We start from the raw sequence: 18,795 nt of genomic DNA on the forward strand, positions 1-18,795 counted from the left end.
GGAAGATAGACTAAATATTGAATTGTGGCTTTTTGTTTTGTTTTTTGAACGCTTAATTGTTTGAATGTTTTAAGGCCGATGCCAGTAAATTTGTTATGTTTATGCCACGAAAGATATTTTATTGAGAATAAAATCTTTTTTCTTTCCATTTGCAGCCACAATATCATAATGATAATGATAAAGTCATGGTATAATATATTAATGAACCTGATGTTAATTACTAAAATAATTATAAAAGAGAAAGGAGCCATTATGTCTAGTTTGTCTCTCTCAAAAACAGAACAAAAAAGGACATAAAAAGCACGAGGTTGTAGTCGAACGCAGGACCTCATGAATAAGAGGCCTGAACGCTACCATTATGCTATCGAATAACACACAGTATACTTCAATTATAACTGTAGATATCAGGCAACGTGGTCCAACAACATGTAACATCACCTGTCTCCGAATTGTAGCGAAGATACCCGAAGGGAACTTTGATACAGGAGAGCGGCCACTTTTTCTTTTGACAGCTGTACCTAATCTGTAGTATCAATTTCATTTCAGTCACATGTATCCTTCTTGGTGTTGCAATTTCCACAAACATTAGTGTATAAATGCTTTTATTAATATGAAGCAAGTTTTTACAGTGATGTGCCTGTTCTCCCGAATATGTTCAGTAGAACAGTCAATGTTGGTTGGGTGATTGAAGTTCGTGGCCGATGATCATATGGCTTGTTCTCGACTCTCTCTCTTTTCTCTCTGAAGGCTTTACACCATTCAGATACATGGGTTCTTGAAATATACTATTCTCGAAACTGTTTTTTTTTTTTTTTAATCTTTGGAAAATTTGTAACAGCTGAACTCTTTCTCCAATAAGAAATTTGACGATGTGTTGTTCCACACTCTGCAGCATTTTCTGCTAACTCATCTTGCTTGTACTAGATCTTACTAGCTCTCAGACAAGACTGAATCACTCTGACCCCTTGAAAGTGAGGGGAGGGTTGCAGCTTCTCTCCTGGATTTTTTGAAAAGAAATCAGTCCAGTTTATATTTGAACCACCTTGTACATATATTGCATTATGTATATGAAGAATAACTTAAAACATTAAAAAGTACATTTGTATATGCATCTACAGATATTAATACGCATCTCTATGGACAATTATATATCTGAGCAGACAATATGGACATGTAGGTACCACTCTGTACTAGTCATGGTTCTTCAGAACAACTTGTCTAGTACTGTATTCTGCAAGTGCTACAGCTAAGCTGGTGAATGATTTCAAGTGTTTGGATTGTGAAAATAGTTACCATCCTAGTTGTGCGAAGTCAACTAAGTTTTTTTTTTTTTAATTTAAATTCAAATATACAGAATAAAGAAATATAATTACAAAACAAACAAAGAGAAATACAAATAAAATAATACAAGCAATACAAAAAGAAGATATAGTATTAACAAAATTTGAGACCGAATGAGCAGCGCTCGTGCTCGGTCGCAGTTCAGATATAATATTAAAATAAAAAAAAATAATAAAAATAATATAAAAAAATAAGTGAAATAAAATAGGAACTAAAATATAATTACAGCGGCAATGGAATTATATAATATAATATTAACACTAGAGAAGAATAATATCGCACGTGAAAAGTAGGACTAATATATATATTTCAAAATTATAGAATACAAATATAATATAGGTTGATTAATTCATACACATAGGCTATAAATTTATTTAATCAAATTGAAGATATTAACACGTTTCTAATTTTCTTCTTATATGTTAGTGGGTTACATGTTAGAAGTTTTGGGTGTAATTTAGTTAAAGCATTGTACAACCGAGGGCCAAAATTTATGCTATACTTTAGACCAGCAGATGTGAGACATTTAGGTTCTACTAATACCATAGAATTTATAGATGGAGAAATCATTAAGTATTGCAATAATAGTGAGACTGTAAGTACGCAGGTTTCCAGAATGCTCTACTAGAGCTATCTGATTTTGATAATAGACTAAGTTGGACATGCGTATTTTCAACTACGTGATTAAACAAAAAGATGTAATCATTAAACAGAAGGACATAATAAGTGACCTTCATGAAAAAGTTAAGTTTTTAGTGAAACAAGTAGAAATATGTTAAAGACTGTTGATGTAATTTCTTATATTAATGAAACTGATGACTTGGATTAATGTACATCAGTAAACAAAGTAACTTAAAAACACTAAATTTAATTGTTACACCTACTATACCAGTTTTTTTTTTTTCCAAAGATGGGACATCACAGTTAAGCGGCCATATTTACAACTACAGCGCTATGTTGCCAATTTGGGCAACCACGCTGACGCGAACTACCAGCTGAGGTTAGATGGCTGATATTAGAACATTCATTGATAATTGACACGAAGATATAAAACGATACAAAAAGCGACAGAGAATTAAATATGAAAAGTATTAATAGTTAATACTGTGTACACAACAAATGGCACCAACAGAGCTATTGAGCATTCATCATGTGGGAACTGTAAATTTGGCAACTAAACCATTGTTACCATAGCAACAGGCCTCCCACACTATGTGATATTCAGTTGTTTTTCTGACTGCAGTACTAAATGTCATGTCCCACTTTAGAAAAAAAAGCAGGTATAATGTGGACTTAAATAAAAATTGTACATATAGGGACATAGGAAATTAGTTATATGATAAACTAGGGGTAGGAGTATGTGAAGTTATACAAAATGTAAGAAACAAAGTTCAGAAAAATCTACTTCTGTTCAGGCCAACAATAATAATAATAATAATAATAATAATAATAATAGTGACCCGGAGGGAAAAAGACCTTTGGGGAGGCCGAGACGTAGATGGGAGGATAATATTAAAATGGATTTGAGAGAGGTGGGATATAATGGTAGAGACTGGATTAATCTTGCTCAGGATAGGGCCCAATGGCAGGCTTATGTGAGGGCGGCAATGAACCTCCGGGTTCCTTAAAAGCCGTAAGTAAGTAAATAATAATAATGACATTGTCAAGAGAGTTTTAAAGTCAGCAGTTGTTCACGTTATAGGATAAAATGTTTATTTTGGTAATGATTGGAAGATTGTTCAACTGAAGAAACATACAAACACTCATCTTCAAATAGTGGGTAATAATAATGTAATGACATTAAAACATTACCTAAATGATTTGATCTACATGTACCCATACAGTAGAAACTAATATAAAGGGGATGTTAGTCTCAAAATTCCCAGAAGTAATATGCAAACAACTATTAGGAAAATACACTAAACAATAATCTTCTTTCAAGTTATAACACAGTCTAGTACATATGGTCATGAAGCTTGAGGTGATTTTTTGCATTTCTCGTGATACAATGCTCCAAGCGGTTAGCACTGAGAGTACTAGGAACAATAGACTGTGTGACAGTAGTGATCCTAGTGGCTAGCAACTAAAGTTCAACTGTCATTGGATGCATATTCCCTATGTATTGAGCTTCGTGACTGTATGTACTAGACTGTGGTTACAATCTACTGGAATAATTAAAAAAAATGTCATGAATCCTTCAATATGACTGGTTAATGTGTACATCTACAATTTGTTTCACATTTGTCAGAGGTTGTCTCCAAAAGATTGACATCTGACCCAGATTTACTGCTACTTAATATTCGTGGTATTTCTAGTAACAAGGGTAATGATGAGATCAATTCTTCGTCTAAAGATAGTAATTTAAAGTTCTTAGATTCTGCTAAAGTTTGGGACTTTCTGACTTTTATCAAAATAATGATTTTCATGCTTATGATACTTGTAACAAAAATAGTTGAAGTATTCTGGTACATCATCTTACTAACATTAGCAGAACTTATATGGTTTATGGTATAAAGTTGACATTAAAGATACAAATAATATTTTTTAAATGTACGAAATGTATTAAAAAGACTGAATAATTGAATTACAGGGAGTTATACTTGAAAGCTTGATTTGTATTAAAAAGATGTTAATAAAACTGTCTCCCTACAATCTAGAGCAGACTCCGCCAAGTCGAGTCAAGGTTGCGGGAGGGCGTACAGGCCTGCTTACGGCTTCCACTGCGGGCAGTACAGTTGTACACTGCAGTCTATCGCGGATGCTTGGGGGCGTCTATTGCTCTTACTGTGCGCCTGATATTTACACTTGCAGTCTATCAGTGATAGAGTAACATGATGGCAGAAACATCAGAAGTGGAAAGATAGTCATCTATGCCTACAATTTTCCGAGATATATGAGAAGAGTGTTTTCTTTTTTAGGAGAAAACAATGAAGTAAAGTGCTTAGTGTGTTATAAAATTCTAAACAAAAACAACTAGATATAGTTTAGAATAGTATTACTCATGTCATTCGAATGAGTTTGATGAATACAAAAACAATGAATGCTCCTGTCTTGTTGAAAATCTGAAATGTAAAATGCACAATGAAGATGCAAATGGTCGCATTAGTATTGTTAGAGTGAGCTACAAAACAGCATTACACATTGGTAGAAACATGAGACCGTTCAGCGAAGGTGAGATAGCAAAACAATATTTAATTGATGCAGCTGAAGAATTAAGTCCAGAGCATTTACCTGATTATCAGTCAGTCAGTACACGTCGTGTACAGGACCTTGCAGACGATATTGAAAGCTAGCTGTCAGAAATTGCTAAATCATTCATTGCATATTCTCTTGCAATAGATGAGAGGAATGACAGACATTACCCACACTGCCCAACTTGCTATTTACATCAGGAATGTCAATAAAGAACTTGAAATACGAGAAGAACTATTAAATATTGTGCCAATGAAACATATTACTACTGAGGCCGATATTTTCACTTGTATCAAGGAGACAATGGAACAATTCAAACTTCCATGGCAGAAGATGGTGTCTTTAGCTATCAATGGAGTGCTGGCTATGTGTGGAAATAAACAGGGGGCTGTGGCATTGGTACAACATAGAAGGGAAGAATTAAATATTGAAATGGAACTTATACAGTGCACTGCATTTAGCACCAGGAAAATTTATGTGCTAAAAACATGAACCTTAGCAATGTAATAATAATAATAATAATAATAATAATAATAATAATGGCTTTATTTAACCTGGCAGAGTTAAGGCCGTAAGGCCTTCTCTTACACTCAACAAGGATTAAAACTTGCTTACACAGTTGAACATAAAACTGGATCGGAATTAAGTAATTACATACTGATACAATTTAGGTACATAATGAGATCAAAAGAGGTAGTTACATAAAATTTACCTCATAAAATAAAAATAAACATAGTGAAATACATATTAATGTTGTTAGAATCAAGTACAAATCACATAAAAACAGAAGCCGATAATTCAATAAAAAAAAATGTACACAGTAAAAATAAAAATAAACATAAACACATTAGTATACATATTAGCAATAGATTACAAATAAGTAGGATTTAGATAATTAAACCAGAAACCGACAATTGAATAAAATGTACACAAAAATAGATTAATAATAAAAAACAACAACACAGTGGGATACATATTGGCGTTAAGTGATAAATAAACACGATTTAGATAATAAAAATAAGAAACAAAAAAATAAATAAATACAGTGAAACACATTCCATTAAATATTAAATTAAATGGATGTTGTTGTGCGAACAATTTATTTCATAAGGTTTAAAGGACTTAATCACAGGGAGTTCAGGGCACTACTTGATGATATTAACAGTGAGAATGGGGATTTAATCTGCCACACCGATAAGGTGGTTAAGTAGAGGAAAAGTTCTGGAATGTTTTCTCGCACTTAGCAATGAAACTGCTTTATTTATGGATGTACATTGCTAACCTGTTCCAGAACTCCAAAATCAACAATGGATAAATAATTTGACTTTCTTTGCGGACTTAACCAGCCATCTTAATGAACTCAATACCAAACTACAGGGTAGAGAGTGCATTATTATTGAGTTGTTTGGTAGTATAGAAGCATTTAAACAGAAATTACGTCTTTGAGAACACCAGTTTATCAACAAGGAGACAGTACATTTCTCGAACCTCACTGCAGTAATGCAAAACGTAGGAGCCTTGGACATGGAAGAATATATAAGAATAATGCAACAATTGTGTGAAGACTTCGAACGTAGATTTCAGGACATTAGAAAACTTGAACAACAATTTAAGATATTTGCAACACCTTTTTCAGTGATTGTCCTGGATATTCCTGCTGAACTACAATTAGAAATACTTGATTTACAAAACGATACTGAGTTAAAGGATAAGTATCAAAACAGAAAAAGTATTAACCATTTTCATACTTGTTTTCCACGAGGAAGGTTTCCTAAACTGCACAATCTCGCTGTAAGAACATTGTGCATGTTCGGGACAACCTACATATGCAAAATACTGTTTTCTTTAATGAAGTTTACAAAGTCATGTCACAGAAGCCAACTAAGTGATGAACACTTGAAAGCATGTTTGTGATTGTGTGGTACTAAAACAATAGCTCTGCAAATTGAAAAGCTGCTTACTAACAGAAAACTGCAAAAATCGCCACGGATCTCTGATGTATAAGAAAAAGTATTATTATTAGAGAATTGTATTTGAATAACAACGTTTGTACTGTTGTTTCATTTTGTTAATTGAATTGTATAGCAATCAGAAGAAGACAAACAGTGAACAGTTTTATTTCGTAGTGTGTTAATCTGTATAAAAGTGTATATTTTGTTTTGTTTCATTGTTGTGCAAACATGCAAGAATTTATTTCGTATATGGTTAGTTGAGAAGTTTTATCATCCAGTCTGGTGTCAAAAAATCTGAAAGTTAGAATTTATAAAACAGTTATATTACCGGTTGTTCTTTATGGTTGTGAAACTTGGACTCTCATTTTGAGAGAGGAACATAGGTTAAGGGTGTTTGAGAATAAGGTGCTTAGGAAAATATTTGGGGCTAAGAGGGATGAAGTTACAGGAGAATGGAGAAAGTTACACAACACAGAACTGCACGCATTGTATTCTTCACCTGACATAATTAGGAACATTAAATCCAGACGTTTGAGATGGGCAGGGCATGTAGCACGTATGGGCGAATCCAGAAATGCATATAGTGTGTTAGTTGGGAGGCCGGAGGGAAAAAGACCTTTAGGAAGGCCGAGACGTAGATGGGAAGATGATATTAAAATGGATTTGAGGGAGGTGGGATATGATGATAGAGAATGGATTAATCTTGCTCAGGATAAGCGGGCTTATGTGAGGGCGGCAATGAACCTCCGGGTTCCTTAAAAGCCAGTAAGTAAGTATAGTTAGTTAACTGTACCAAATTGTATAGAGTACTGTTTTCAGTAGAGTGCAATTATCAGTGAAAGTGTAATTCAATTTTTCATTTCATTTTATTGGGTTATTTTACGACGCTGTATCAACATCTAGGTTATTTAGCGTCTGAATTAAATGAAGGTGATAATGCCGGTGAAATGAGTCTGGGATCCAGCACCGAAAGTTACCTAGCATTTGCTCTTATTGGGTTGAGGGAAAACCCCGGAAAAAACCTCAATCAGGTAACTTGCCCCGACCAGGATTCGAACCCGGGCCACCTCGTTTCGCGGCCAGACGCGCTGACCGTTACTCCACAGGTGTAGACCTGTGTACTTCAATTAATAGTTGATATTAATTTATATTTTTATCACAAATTTGGTTCACATACAAGTTCTTAGTTCCGCCACTGTGGAAGCAGCTACCTTTGCCCGCAGCCATACTTCAGGGCTTGAGGGTTTGTATGTATGCACAAGAGTGTAGTCACTTGACTCTCCCTGATCTAGAGCCTTTATGTAGGCCTTTAAATTCGGACTATGTCTATGCATTTTTATGCCTTCGACAAAAATCAATCCATCCATCCATCTACCTACATTGGATATGAAATACATATAAATTACTTTGAAATTTTGGTACTCTGCTGTGGTAATACCATATCATAGTGCATTCTTAGGTTATTTATATAGTCTCAAGTAGAACACTGACTCCAAAATTTCTTAACTTCTTATAGCAACTATCTGAAGGGAAAGACTTTTTTTTTATCTAATGCCACCAGGTTGTCTTTTCGACATTTCTGGTCTTCTCTCCTGGCCATGGCTTAGTTGTAACCCACTTCTGAGGTTGGGGCACCTGGAAGGCGGAGTTACATTACCCCGATGATGTGATAGGATGATTATGATAATGTGGTGCCAGGAGAGGTCTTAAATCTAAACTTAACCTAAATTCCAGACCATGGACGAACACAGGAATAATCCCCTTTAAGGAAAAATTCCTGTGGTCTAACCGGGAATCAAACCCGGGACCTCATGAACTATAGCCAGAAGCTCTGACCACTAGACCATGAGGCTGGAAAGGCATATCTACGAATGAAATTTGTTACACACTATGTTTGGTCAAACATACTATAAACTGGAATGAGGCTTTTGAAATGTCGATCTACCCCCAAATTTTTCAAACACATTGAAAAAATTAATATAAACAAAAGTGCTTCAAAACATTAGAAAACATAAAGCTTCTTTTACCATAAATAATCTAAAACAAACATTTCAGTTATATGAGCCACGACTCAAATATGAGCTAAAATTATGGCGAAAAATCAACGAAAAAAGAAATAGAAAATATGAAGTTATTCTGGTTATGCAATCTTCAAAAGCAAACTGTTTAAGAATAAACAAAAAACTATGAAGAGCTGACTGTACTTAAACTATTGGTTGTCATCTGGAAAAACACAGAAAAGACTCCAATGTTTTTATTCTTGATACTCAAATTATTATTTATATTTTGGTTTTAGTGTACTTTTGTGATACATTCTACCCATGGTGAAGTTAAAATATTTGTAGAACACACGTTGACATCCAGAGGAAGAACTCTATGGCTTCAGCATTTATAAGGCTTTGTATCAATGTTTCGCCCTCATTACACGCTGTGATGTCTAAGAAACTTGTCTTCTGGCCTCGCATAGGGCCTTCTCTCACCCTGACTTGGGAAGAATGCAGGCAATATGAAGAGGACAGCAATGAAACACCTGATGAGGGGAGTGAACCAGAAAGTGAGGCTCAATTGTACTTCGTGCCAGACAGAAGTAAGTGTAACAGAAGCAATTATTATTAAAGAATATGGGAACAACAGCTACTTTTGAAACACACATTTCATTAATGTGAATATTGACTGTAGTTAAGGTAGTCATGTGCCTGTAACAGGAAAATCTACAGTTAATGGCCAATCTTTTACTAAATTTTACTGAGCCATCTGCAATTGATTAGTCAGAGGTTTGTAATACCAGTGGCGGTTCGTGAGATTTTAGTTTGGTAGGTCTAAACTAAAATATTCCACATAGAGCATTAGGCATTCACATCGGTAGAAAAAGAGGACACAAAGCTTAAAAAAGGAGGGCATTATTCGAAAAAAAGAGGACATTTAGGCTCAGGCCTATATTATACTATAAATTACGTCAATATCTATTTTCTTACAAAATATTTACAGTACAGATTTAGGCTTATATCACACTTAAAAGTATGTTAATATTACAACATATTTATGATAATAATAATTTTACAGTTAGCTACATATGAAAGTCAAGGGAACTTTATTAAAGAGAACAGAAAATATCTATTTAGATTTAGGCTTAGGCCTATATTATACTTAAAATTATATCAATATCTATTTTATTTATTTATTTATTTAACCTGGTAGAGATAAGGCCACCAGGCCTTCTCTTCCCCTCTACCAGGGGATTACAACTACAATATTAAGAATACAATTATAATTACAATTAATATTAAATTTACAGATACAATGAAAATCAAAATACTAAAAAATTAACTGATTAATAAAGGCTAGACAGTTTATTGTAAAAGTTAAGAAGAGAGAAGCATTTCTTTTATAGACTAAGTACAAATTAAACCTACTCTACGCAGTAAGAAAATGCTTAATAAGCTTGCTTTTGAACGTTACTAAATTCCGACAGTCTCTGATGTCACTGGGTAGGGTATTCCACAAGCGCGAGAGCGAGATTGTGTATGATGATGAATACGATGATGTCTTATGTGTTAGTATGGCTAGTATGCGGCTATTTTGCGTGTGTGTGAAGAGATTATGATATGATGACAGGTAACTGAAACGGGAGGCAAGGTAGATAGGTGTAGAGGTGTGAAGGACTTGGAAAAGGAGAACAAGAGAATGAAAATTTCTACGTTCGTTAAGCCGTAGCCAGTTTAGAGTTTGGAAGGATGGGGTAATGTGGTCAGAGCGACAGACATCGCAGACGAAGTGAAAACAAGAATTATGAACATGTAATTTTTGCGACTGGTTGACAATGAGGTCAAGTCAGTAGAAAATCACAATAATCGAAGTGGGGCATTACTAGTGTTTCCACTAGTATTTTCTTGAGTGATAGCAGAAGGAATTTTCGAATGCTGTTTAAGGAATGTAGTATGGAAAGCACTTTTTTGGTAATATGGGTTACTTGGTTATTACAGTGGACTTATGATAAAACTTAATAATATAAAATGATTTTACAATTAACTACAGGAAAGCCTAGGGAACTATAATTATTATCAAATACATAAAAAAACTGCACAAAATGCGAATTTAATATTACTTTGTAAGCAAACAGAGTTATAATCGTTGACAAAGAATATATACCATCGATGCTGCTGTCACCTACAGGCAAATTACTTGGAAAATGCGTCAAATCAGATAATTTTAAAATATCAGGCATACAAGTTACGAAAAGGAGTACAATTCTTGACTTTTTTAAAATTCGCCTGGACCCCGGACAAAGCCCTAAAAAGGAGGACATGTCCTGACAAAAGAGGACAACTGGTCACCATAACCTATCATCTAGCACAGCGAAATTTATTATTGACTAAATCCTTTTTTTTAGTGCTGCTGTTGATAATAGTATGTTTAATTATTTACTATTAAAGTTGCCAAACATTATACAAATTAAAATTTAAATGGAAAATAGTACTGACAATAAGCAAAAGTGTGCTATGTTTTTAATAAAATCATAGATATGTAACTGCTTCATCCACAAATTTTTTGAACACGAAGTCCAGTGTCCTTTCTTTGCTACTGGAAAATTTATTATCACTTTATAATTGAAATTAACAATTTTGTCAATTATGACTTTTTCTATGCTTAACATTGCCAAACAGCAAGACAGTTTTTGTCATCGAAAAGCCTTCACTCTTTTCAGAATAGTGAAGCACATCTAGGCTCACAATAGTCATGGCAGTAGCAATAATTATTTTGAGGAGAGTGAACACTTCTGTATAGGAATCACAGATTCTTGTATCAAATATGGCTTCGTAGATTTTTTATTGCAAAATTCTTGCCTCTCGTACAAAACAGACAGTTCAATTTTCAGACATTCTTTATGCAAGAAGGGATAAGCTTAGATTGTTTTATCAAATTCGGGAGAAGGAAATCGTATGTAACTTATATTGTCTTTGAAAACGAAGAAACTTAACAATCTTACTGTTGACAGATATTTGAAAGCAAATCTCTCTTTTACCTGATAAGAAAATGGTATCACACATCTCTTTTGCAGACACATGATTTTGAGAGTTTCTTTTCCTTTTCTTCATTGGAAGAATTTCCCTTCTGTTGACGAGTAACAAAAGGAAGTTAGTTACATTTACTGCATTGTAGATAATAATGGAGTTGGCATTAAGATGCTGCAGCAGGTTGTATAAAATATCCACATGAGGCATGATCTGATGAAAAAATTATATCCAAAAATTGATGTCCTGATCATTCAACATACAGAAAACCTGTAGCTGCTTCCACAATAGAATTATTTCTATCAATATAAAGTTTCTCAAAGCATCATATTTGATTCTCCTTAAAAAAAAAGTATTAACTAATCGGCTATTAAAATTCCACCTTGTGTGATCCTCCAGGTATTCATTTATGAACACTATACAGCACAGCTAATTATGAGAACGACTCAGACAAAACGCAGGTAGGTCTACAGCAGCAAGACTGCTGAAAAAACGAGTTTTTTAATTCTGTGGTGCTGCCTTTCCTAAAATTAGATTTAACTGATGTACACAGTGATGCACAAAGTGTATATATTTGTACAATTAATCACTAGTCAACAGTCATTTTGTGCCAGACATAAAACTAACAAATTCTTACTAATTTCGACTTCCTAATTAAAAAAATAACAAGCAAAATGTTCCGTGAGTTCGGGTTTTCGAGTTGCACAATATAATTAATTTTCTATGCATTTTATTTTAAAAAATCACCGTATTTCGTGTGTAACTATTTTGTTTTACAACTGTGACGACCCATTATGTGAAAACAATATTAGTATAAGTAGACCACCATGTTAGAAGCACTTGTAGAAACGAAAATTATTTTTTGCCATTTATAAATCTATTTGCAGGGGGTGAAATAGGTTCTCAGTATGAATTTGCTTGGGTTTATCTGATTTTACTTGAGATGTGTGTTTCTTTCACTGTGAGTTTTAATGACACTGCTGTAGTTTATATTTTGCAATAGTTACGAAAGGGACTGCGGGGAAGAGAAGAAAGAAGTCGAGTATATAACTGACGAGTGCGCAGAGGGTCAAAGATCAACAATCATGGAGATGTTTGAGAGAGAACTAAATAAGATACGCGAGAAAGTAGACGAAACTTATATAAAATGCAGCGAGTTATGTGATATTTAAGGACAACTGTCAACGAGAGCACAGAGGGTCAAGTTCAGAAATCGTGGAGGTTTTGGAGAGGGAACTAAAAAAAAAAAGATGTGCGAGAAAATAGGTGAAACTATATAAAAATTCAGCGAGTCATGTGATAGTAAAGAAACAAGGAAGTGCAAACTCAGACGTGTGAAGTGTAAAAGTGAATCAGAGGAAAGATCTGCTTAGTCTGAGGCATAGATAAATTGAAAATCAATGATAAAGTGTACGTTCTCGAATACTGTGGAAAGAATTGTGACAAACCAGAGTTTCGGACCGAAATCTAGCAAAGCCAGGTGAATCAAGGCACATTGAAACGGAGGTTCAATGGCCGCGAAAATATGCGTACGTCAAGGCAGCACGCTAGGAAGAATGGAAAAATGCATACGACACATAACTTCAATATCAATGAAACGAGAGATGGACAATGACGATACCTGACGTCTACTTCGAGTACGAAACAGCTGACCAGAATAAACCAAGGAGGAAAACATAACGTGAGGCAGATATAAAACACTGCGGACGAAGGATTAGGGAAACAACTGGTAGTGTCTGAGGTCAGGAGCATAGACAAGACTAATGGAGGAAATGCAAGAGAAGACATGAGAAGAACGAGTGTAGGAATGAAGCGACTACCAGATATTAGTGATTGTGAGGACTGAATAGATAGGGCGTTGGAGAGGTTATAGCGAAGAAGAAGAGTGCTAAAAAGTGAGTGCAGAAAAGTTAGGGGTGGCAAAAGTGTAAGAAAAGGAGCAGAGAAGAAAGTGTTAGTGTAAGAAGATAGGGTAAGAGTGTAATAAGATAAACTATCAAACAATGAATACAATGATATCTGAACAAATGTGAAGTGGAATGAGAGAGAAATTGGAAGTGTAATTTAAGTGAATTAGATATTTGATGTTTTTCAATGTTTTGGATTGGGAGTAGTAGCAGGGGTACTATAACTGTAGGAGTATTATCGAAATAAATATATGGATAGGGGTAATAAAATAGGAAATTTAGGAATGGAAGGGAAACAGTCTAGGTAGGAGGGAGAGAATAGAAGAGGCTAGAGGGGGAAGGACATATAGCAATTCAGTCATAATAGAACATTAGAAAGCAATCAAGAAATTCTCGGCAAAGAATACCTTAATAGAAAAGAGTTATATGTATTAAAGGGATGGTGGATCGAAAAACAGAAATGTGAAGGTCCACCATAACTGTGAATTGTAAAGTTGAATGACAAATAAATATCAATATCAATATCAATATCAATATTTTGCAATAGGCCACCTTGTCAAAAAACTTCTAGAAGCGGAAATTGTTTTAATGCCCTTTTCGGTTTCATTTGGAGGGGAAGAAACAAGTTCGTCATATGAAATCACTTCAGTTTACCAGGAGATTTCTGTGGTGTTAGTATTCTGTGTAAGACGTGTATTTCTTTAAAGTGTCCTTTAATGATAATTAATAGTTAATGTTATATAAGATAAGTGCAAAATGTTTCGTAAGTGTTAACAAAACCAACAATTTCTGCTATATTTATGGTGAGTTCGTTCCAGTTAAACAAAAATGCAAATTAATCCCATTGGCTCAAAATGCATATGAATTATATTTCGGGTGCAAAGTAGGCGATTTTTATAACAAATGGGTCCCTAATGTATGTTGCAAAATTTGTACCTCAAATTTACAATACTGGTTAAAGGGGTAAAATCGACCCGTGAGATTTGCTGTACCAATGATCTGGAGAAAACCAACATATAATATAGACTGTTACTTTTGACTTCACCAGTACAGGGTATGATATCTAACAGCTAACATACAATCTCCTATCCAAACATTATCTATCGGTCAATAATTTTTACATTTGTAGCTAAATATATTGTTTTTTAAATTTTGTCTTCAGCATCTGGCTGTAATAATTTTTTTTAACAATGCGAACCCTGTATGACATAATAAGAAATTCTGACATGTAGTAAATAGAAGAAAAATTGTGTTTTTTTTAATAATTTGTGAAAAAACACTTTAAATGTCTGGACAATCTGAATTCCGATTTAAATAAGAAGCTATCTTATTCTGTTTCTGATTTCAAAAAGAAGTGGCAGGAGTCCAGTAGAAAAAGAGAAAACAATTCTTCAAATTAACAGAAATTTTTTGAAAACTTCTTCAGATTTGCAAAGTACCTGTCTGCCGAAAGAAAGAAAATTGGTTGACCACAAACAAATTTCGAAGATATTAATGAAAGATCGAAATGTCAGAAAACTAGAAATCTGTGATGAAAGAGTAATGGAACTGAGAAAAATTCTCTCCGGCGCCGGGATTTGAACCCGGGTTTTCAGCTCTACGTGCTGATGCTTTATCCACTAAGCCACACCGGATACCACCCCGGCATCGGACAGAATCGTCTCAAATTAAGCTCCAACTCTTGGGTTCCCTCTAGTGGCTGCCCTCTGCACTACATCATAGATGTCTATGAACGTAGGACCGAAGTCCACACATGTGCTGAGGTGCACTCGTTATGAGTGACTAGTTGGCCGGGATCCGTTCCATTACTCTTTCATTGTATGATGACGCAGAATATCTGCATGGAAATATCATACACTTCGGTACATTAAAAATAATATATATGATATGCGTAAATCACTTCGTGATTTAAGACGGTACTTATTCCGTCGGATCCCGGCCAACTAGTCACTCATAACAAGTGCACCTCAGCACATGTGTGGACTTCGGTCCTACGTTCATAGACAATCAAATCCCAGCGCCGGAGAGAATTTTTCTCTGTTCCATTATTCTTTCATCGTATGATGACGCAGAATATCTGCATGGAAATATCATATGTACTTCGGTACATTAAAAATAATATATAGAAATCTGTGGCTCCAGTATTCTCCTGGGGAGCTTTCATATGCTGCCCAAGTGAGTCTTTGTTCTGTTGGTCATTTAGAAGTTTCAAAAGTCATTTAAGGATGTTACAATAACTTCACCAAGACGAGTTTCAAAATATAGAGTTGTATACAAGCAGTTAAATAGTCTAAGGACCCGAGAACTTCCAGCAACTGAAGCTTTATCCATGTTTATTGAGGTTAATCTCACAAGAAAATAGCACAATAATAAAAAAAAATTGTCTTGATATCCTTCTTACAAGAAAATTCTGCCAAAAGAAAAGTATTATTCCGAAAAAGAAGCAGTTATTGTCACTGAAACTTCTGCTCCCTGTTGGATATTAGCTTCACAAATTGTTAAAGCTCAAAAAGATGATTTAATGAACCAAGGACTTGGAAGAATGGGAAAATTGTGTTTGGTTTGTAAATGAGGGTTTGATGGATCTAATCAATCAGAGTATAAGCAGAGATTTACCACGAACAAAAAGCAACTGAAGCAAATATATTCATTTCATCTCTACTGCAACTTATTGTTGACAAACGAGGAAAATGTAATTTGGAAAAATAGACCGTATTCATTGACGAGATTTTGAAGATCCATTAGATTTCAGTTTGCAGACGAGACTGCTGATTTTCCCAAGTCTGAAAGAACTTGCATAGACTCAAATTACAGAATTACAGCCAACAAAATGCACTATCAATGACACAGTTATTTAGGTAAGTCATGAAATGAGGAAAAGTGTGCAAAGCTCCGACTGAAACTACCTCTACATAGTGTTGCTATATTTGTGGACTTTCTTTCAAGGACTTATAAAGATTAAAAATTTTATTGCAAACGATGGACTCATTACAGATACAGAAAAATTCAGAACATATGATTTGGATTCGATTTTATTGGGAGATATTCTTGTACCCAAAGCCACAAATTTTATTGTTCAGAAGATTTTGATTCATAGTCCTGAAATAATTTCTAGTGCTTTACTTCCTATTTGACAATTAAGAGAAAATGCACAAAAAGTCAGTAATAAAGTTTCACAAGAAAAATGTCATGAGAAGAATAATCAAGATGTGCTTAATAGGCTGGTGATTGCATCTGACCCATACATTTCAAGCACGAAAGAATTTCACATTACAAGGAAGTCACTTTATGATAAAGAAATGTTGGCTATGTTACTGTCACCAAACATTAAGTTAAGCGATTATAGTTCAGATTCTGATGGAGAATTGTAATTGTAATCTTTGTTAGTTCCAATTTATATAATTTCAATCTACTAATTTTTAATTTTTAATTTTGGTCGAACGCCTACATAGAATTGGAATATATCAGTTCCCTACCTGCCCATTTTCCAACTCAAACCAAGAAATGGATTCGGAACACTTCAAAATTTGTGCTTCAGTGGCTAACCATGATAACATCTTTGAAAAATATTGGAGTGCAAGAGGTCAAATGACTTTATTGTCAAATGCCTGGCATTAGAAAACAACAACATAATTTTAAGACTTCATTACTTTAAGATTTCAACTACAAGAAACTTCTATAAAAGTGTTTTGACAGAGCTAATAAATATTATTATTATTTTGTTATACATACTGTATATGTAATTATCTTACCTAAAAGTCATTAAAATATCCTTTGCCGACTTTTTCCCCTTTTGGCCCCCATTGTGAGACAGACGAAACAAATCAAAGAGTCAATCATGTTGAAATTTGTTCCATGTAACTCTCAATGAGTATCTTTGAATGAAATAAAACGATTGTCGCCTTGAATACCAATTTTAAATGCATCTCTGGGTTGGCAACTCCATATCTTTTGACATGTTTCTTAATGTTCAAAACTTCACTGTAATTTTATATGTCCTTTATATAAAAAATTGTATCTGGAAAATGTAGAAAATATCTTTGTTAACACACAGATGATACTGAATTTCTACCACCAAACTTTCCACAAAAAATGCTAAATTTCATTTTAAAGTGCTAAAATTTTAATTTAAAGTTGCTAAAATCTATCATATCTAATTATAATGTTAAGCATAATCAAAGGTATGGAAGTTTGGGCTGTGGCAATAGATTATCTGGTACTGGTGCTATCAACATCAATTTCAAGGATTGGGTCATTTTTGGCCCTAATTACTCCATCTCAACCTCAGGCATCTCACATTCCTATATCCCTTTAAGGTAACTAATGTACATCTTTGATGGCCTGCAATCTTCTATATGTAGCATATGTTCATTCCACTTACTTCTCTTATTTTTCATTGTTTCTACAATATTATTTACTCTCAGTTCTGTATGCATATTCTCTCAGAAACCACATATCTAAAGCTTCTATTCTTCTTATTTGTCTTTTTGTGAGTGCCCAATTTTCAGAATTATATAATTATATAAGTAGAATGTTCATCATTTTATATAATTCCAAAAATTCTCTCTCTTCATACCTTCTTTTAATAGTGTTCATCTTAATGTTCTACAAATTGTCTCTATCCATTAATCTTTATATCAACATCTTTATTTTCAATGTATGAGATCTGGCATCCCAAATAACTGAAACAGTTAAATTGTTCGATAATTTTATTTTCAATTGCAATTCTTGCTCTCATTGCTTGTGTACTTCGAAGGGTCATCATCTTGCTTTTTCTAGTTGATGTCTTCGTACTAAAATTTTGAGCCACTTGATTCAATTTAGAAATTGCATTTTGTAACTCATTTTCGCACCTAGAAGTAACTATTTGATCAACTGCAGAAAGAAAAGTAGTAAAATCAATTCCCTTTATTAAAAAGTTTGTTCCCAAAATATTATCAACTGATTAACAATTACATTAATATATAAATTAAATACTACTGGAGAGAGAAGACAGTTATATTTCACTCCTTTATCCCTTCTTTTCCATTGCTAATTGAATTTATTTTCATGGCACGTTCTATAGTATTCCCAAGAAACTAGTTCGATTAATTAAAATGCGTCTTAGTGAAACTTACAGCAGAGTCCGTATAGGCCAGTTTCTATCTGATGCTTTTCCAATTCACTGCGGGCTAAAGCAGGGAGATGCACTATCACCTTTACTTTTTAACTTCGCTCTAGAATATGCCATTAGGAAAGTTCAGGATAACAGGCAGGGTTTGGAATTGAACGGGTTACATCAGCTTCTTGTCTATGCGGATGACGTGAATATGTTAGGAGAAAATACACAAACGATTAGGGAAAACACGGGAATTTTACTTGAAGCATGTGAAGCGATCGGTTTGGAAGTAA

At 34.1% G+C, this 18,795-nt stretch overlaps 2 protein-coding genes across 3 annotated transcripts in view; one reads left to right on the forward strand and one right to left on the reverse strand.

Moving 5' to 3' along the window:
- LOC138701421 (ankyrin repeat and BTB/POZ domain-containing protein 1-like) overlaps nt 1-18,795 on the reverse strand; it is a 119,510-nt gene that overhangs the window by 47,960 nt on the left and 52,755 nt on the right. The window lies entirely within an intron of this gene.
- Nucleotides 8,642-18,795, forward strand: part of LOC138701423 (ras-related protein Rab-7L1-like) — a 163,541-nt gene continuing 153,387 nt past the window's right edge. Inside the window, exon 1 of the mRNA XM_069828291.1 lies at nt 8,642-9,072. Within this exon, the coding sequence (XP_069684392.1) occupies nt 8,862-9,072 (211 nt within the window). The 5' untranslated portion in view covers nt 8,642-8,861. The remainder of the gene's footprint in view (nt 9,073-18,795) is intronic.

The sequence above is a fragment of the Periplaneta americana genome, chromosome 6, assembly GCF_040183065.1.
Source record: "Periplaneta americana isolate PAMFEO1 chromosome 6, P.americana_PAMFEO1_priV1, whole genome shotgun sequence".
Classification (NCBI taxonomy): domain Eukaryota; kingdom Metazoa; phylum Arthropoda; class Insecta; order Blattodea; family Blattidae; genus Periplaneta; species Periplaneta americana.